Source organism: Abrus precatorius, unplaced genomic scaffold, assembly GCF_003935025.1.
Source record: "Abrus precatorius isolate BTA unplaced genomic scaffold, Abrus_2018 Scaffold3, whole genome shotgun sequence".
NCBI classification, from domain to species: Eukaryota; Viridiplantae; Streptophyta; class Magnoliopsida; order Fabales; family Fabaceae; genus Abrus; species Abrus precatorius.
In genome coordinates this window covers 10,202,442-10,205,407 of record NW_020874373.1, presented here as the reverse complement: position 1 = coordinate 10,205,407, position 2,966 = coordinate 10,202,442, and the positions used below count along the sequence as shown (strand labels likewise).

At 34.9% G+C, this 2,966-nt stretch overlaps 1 protein-coding gene across 1 annotated transcript; it reads left to right on the top strand.

Moving 5' to 3' along the window:
• The first annotated feature begins 1,405 nt into the window (after positions 1–1,405).
• Positions 1,406–2,438, top strand: LOC113862153 (protein POLYCHOME-like). Its single transcript, XM_027495283.1, has 4 exons — positions 1,406–1,666; positions 1,782–1,976; positions 2,018–2,176; positions 2,274–2,438. The coding sequence occupies exons 1-4, from the start codon at positions 1,406–1,408 to the stop codon at positions 2,436–2,438; spliced, it is 780 nt and encodes a 259-aa protein (XP_027351084.1).
• Positions 2,439–2,966: the final 528 nt, after the last annotated feature.

Genomic DNA, 2,966 nt, shown 5'->3' with positions numbered 1-2,966 from the left:
CATTTTATTGAAGTTTGATTTTGGAAGGAAAGCGAGTCATTTCTATTTTTTTTAACTTTATAAATAAAATAATTAAATATAATAATAGATTAGTATAAATTTAATGTGTTAATATTTTATTTAATTTTATAAAGGGTTATATAATTCTCTTTATTTAAAAATAAAATATTCAAACCTCTAGTTTCTTTTTCTTCAAAATTTAATTTAAAAATATATCTTAAAAAGTTATTTGAAAGTGAAAATTTAAGGTAAAAGGAGAGAGTGATATTTTTTAGAGTTAAAATATTATTATTACTTAATTTTTTGTTTCATATTAGCTATATTTAGTAAAGATAACTTGTAACTTGTTTGAGAGCATGTAATTTATTGATGATTATCTTAAATTACTATAATGTGATAAGCAAAAATATTTAACTCTATAGAGTGTTCTATTATCTTTCTCGTTATTTTAAAAATTAGTACCAAAGTATATGTCTATTTATTTCATATGATTAAGTTGAAAATAGAAGAATTAGGCTACTTTTTTTCTCAATCTCTCTTAACTCATAATAGTTTATAATCAGGTTTACTTCTCCGTGCAAGATCTAACAAAAATACTTACAGAAATCTAATACATCTATCACTTAAATGTTGAAAGAGACTTATTTTAGAAACCTTTGACCAGATAGTACATAAATGCAATAAGTTTGAATGATTTAACAACCAAAGAGAGATTAACACTATTATGGCAAAAGATATAAATGAAAAAGTTCTCATAAGATCAACATTTTCCTTCTCAACTCTCTTCTATTTAATGGTTGAAGCTTATGTAATGAAAGAAGTTATTTTGTTAGTCATTAATCTTTGTTAGTCATATGTACTCTTTAAATATAATTGTTTAGATTTTGTTAAAGTCTATAGAAAGAAATATGATTGTTAAATTTTTAAATGAAGAGTGAGTGATATGTTAAGTTACAAAGTTAAATCCATAAATATAACTTTCTTAAACTAACAAAGAAAGTAATTAAGTTGTTTATCTAATAACATCTCTCAAATTAAGAAATACTTTGGATCAAAACTTAGTATTTTTATTTCATAAAATTTTATCTTAAATTATTATGATTGAACTAAAAGAATCCTCGGAAGAAAATAAGAATGTCTTTTTGATATCTTTGTTAAAATACTTTTTGTGAGAAGTTAGATCTTTTAATCTACTTAAGCCATATTTACTTCTTGTTTTTTTTATACTGCTTTTGTGTTTTTCTATCCTCTCTATTCTCTAAGTTAGTCCTCCGCCTAGTGGAGAATTTGAAATTTAAAGGAGCCGTTTGCTATTTGAATGCCATTTCTGTCTTCTTCTCAGTTCTTCTTACCCCCTCTCTCATTAAAAAAAAAAAAAACGTAACCCTTGTCTTCTTCTTCAGCCATGGCCGAAGCACGAGACCGTGCATTGCCCCTCCACGTGGCAACAACCTTCCCTCGCCGCCGCACTTCCTTCATCTACCTCGACCCCCTTCCAACCCCAGCCCCAAGAAACCCAATCGCGCGTCCACGCGCTCGCAATTCTCACTCGCTGGGCATGGAAAACACTCCCTTGGTAACACCAGGACGCGGAAGAGGTCGAGGCTTCGTCCTTCCATCTTGGTATCCCAGAACCCCTTTGCGTGATATCACTATCCTTTATCGGGTAAACATAACACTCTTTAGTTAACCCTTTCTCGTCTTAAATGGTCATTATGTTTTTAATAGTTATCTAATTTAAATCTTGTTGATGCTAATTGGATAGGGCTTTTTGTGTTTAGGCGATTGAGAGAAGTAGAGCGAGGTTGGGGGAGAATGAAGGCCAGCAAATTGGGGATTCGGATCAAGTGCTTCTTGATCCGTTTTCTGCGTCCCAAATTGAGCGTGATTCGTCCCAAGTTGAGAAAGGTTTTCGAGAAGAGTTGCAGAAGTTGAAGAGAACTCCGAGCGCCAAGAAAGGTGAAAGGGAAAAACGGGTGAGAACATTGATGTCCATGCGGTGATTGTTGGAGAAAAGAACACGATTGGGGAAGAGCTTAGGTCACAAATTGGGGATTCGGATCAAGTCCTTCCTGATCCGTTTTCTGCGTCTCAAATTGAGCATGACTCGTCTCAAGTTGAAAAGGGTTTTGGAGAAGAGTTGCATAAGTTGAAGAGAACTCCGAGCGCCAAGAAAGTTGAATGGGAAACACGGGGGAGAGCATGAGGTGATTGTAGAAGAAAAGAGGACGATTGGGGGAGAACGAAGGCCAACAAATTGGGATTCGGATCAGGTGCTTCCTGATCCACCTGATCCGTTTTCTGCGTCTCAAATTGAGCGTGATTCATCTGAAGTTGAGAAGGGTTTTCGAGAAGAGTTGCAGAAGTTGGAGAGCACTCCTAGCGCCAAGAAAGCTGAAAGGGAAAAACGGGTGAGAACATCAATGTCCATGCGGTGATTGTTGAAGAAAAGAACACGATTTGCGAAGAACGTAGGCCAGCAAATTGGGGATTCGGATCAAGTGCTTCTTGATCCGTTTTCTGCGTCTCAAATTGAGCGTGGTTCTTGTGCTTTGTCTCCGAACTCCGTTGGTGCCAAGGTTCGAACACCTGCAGGTTCGATTATTCTCGACATTGATAATTTGCCAGAAGGAGAATCAGAGATTCTAACGTCTCAGAAGAAGCTTCTCGACTCTATTGACAAAGTTGAATAAAAGTTTGTAGATTTCTCAGTATAAAAAAATTATTGTTTTGATTCCTTTTGTGAAGGGGCATTCTAACAATGTCAATTACAACCTGTGTCAAATGAAATTTCAATATGGTACCATAGTCCCTTTTCTCTTGAGCTTCCATTGTCAATACTTGTGTTTTAAATCTAGACTCTAAAATCTTTTGCTCCTCAGATGATGACAAATAATGTAGCTTTCGTTGCAGGATATCTTTGCCCACTGTACTCGCTTCTTACCTAAAAGAATCACTCGCTAGCT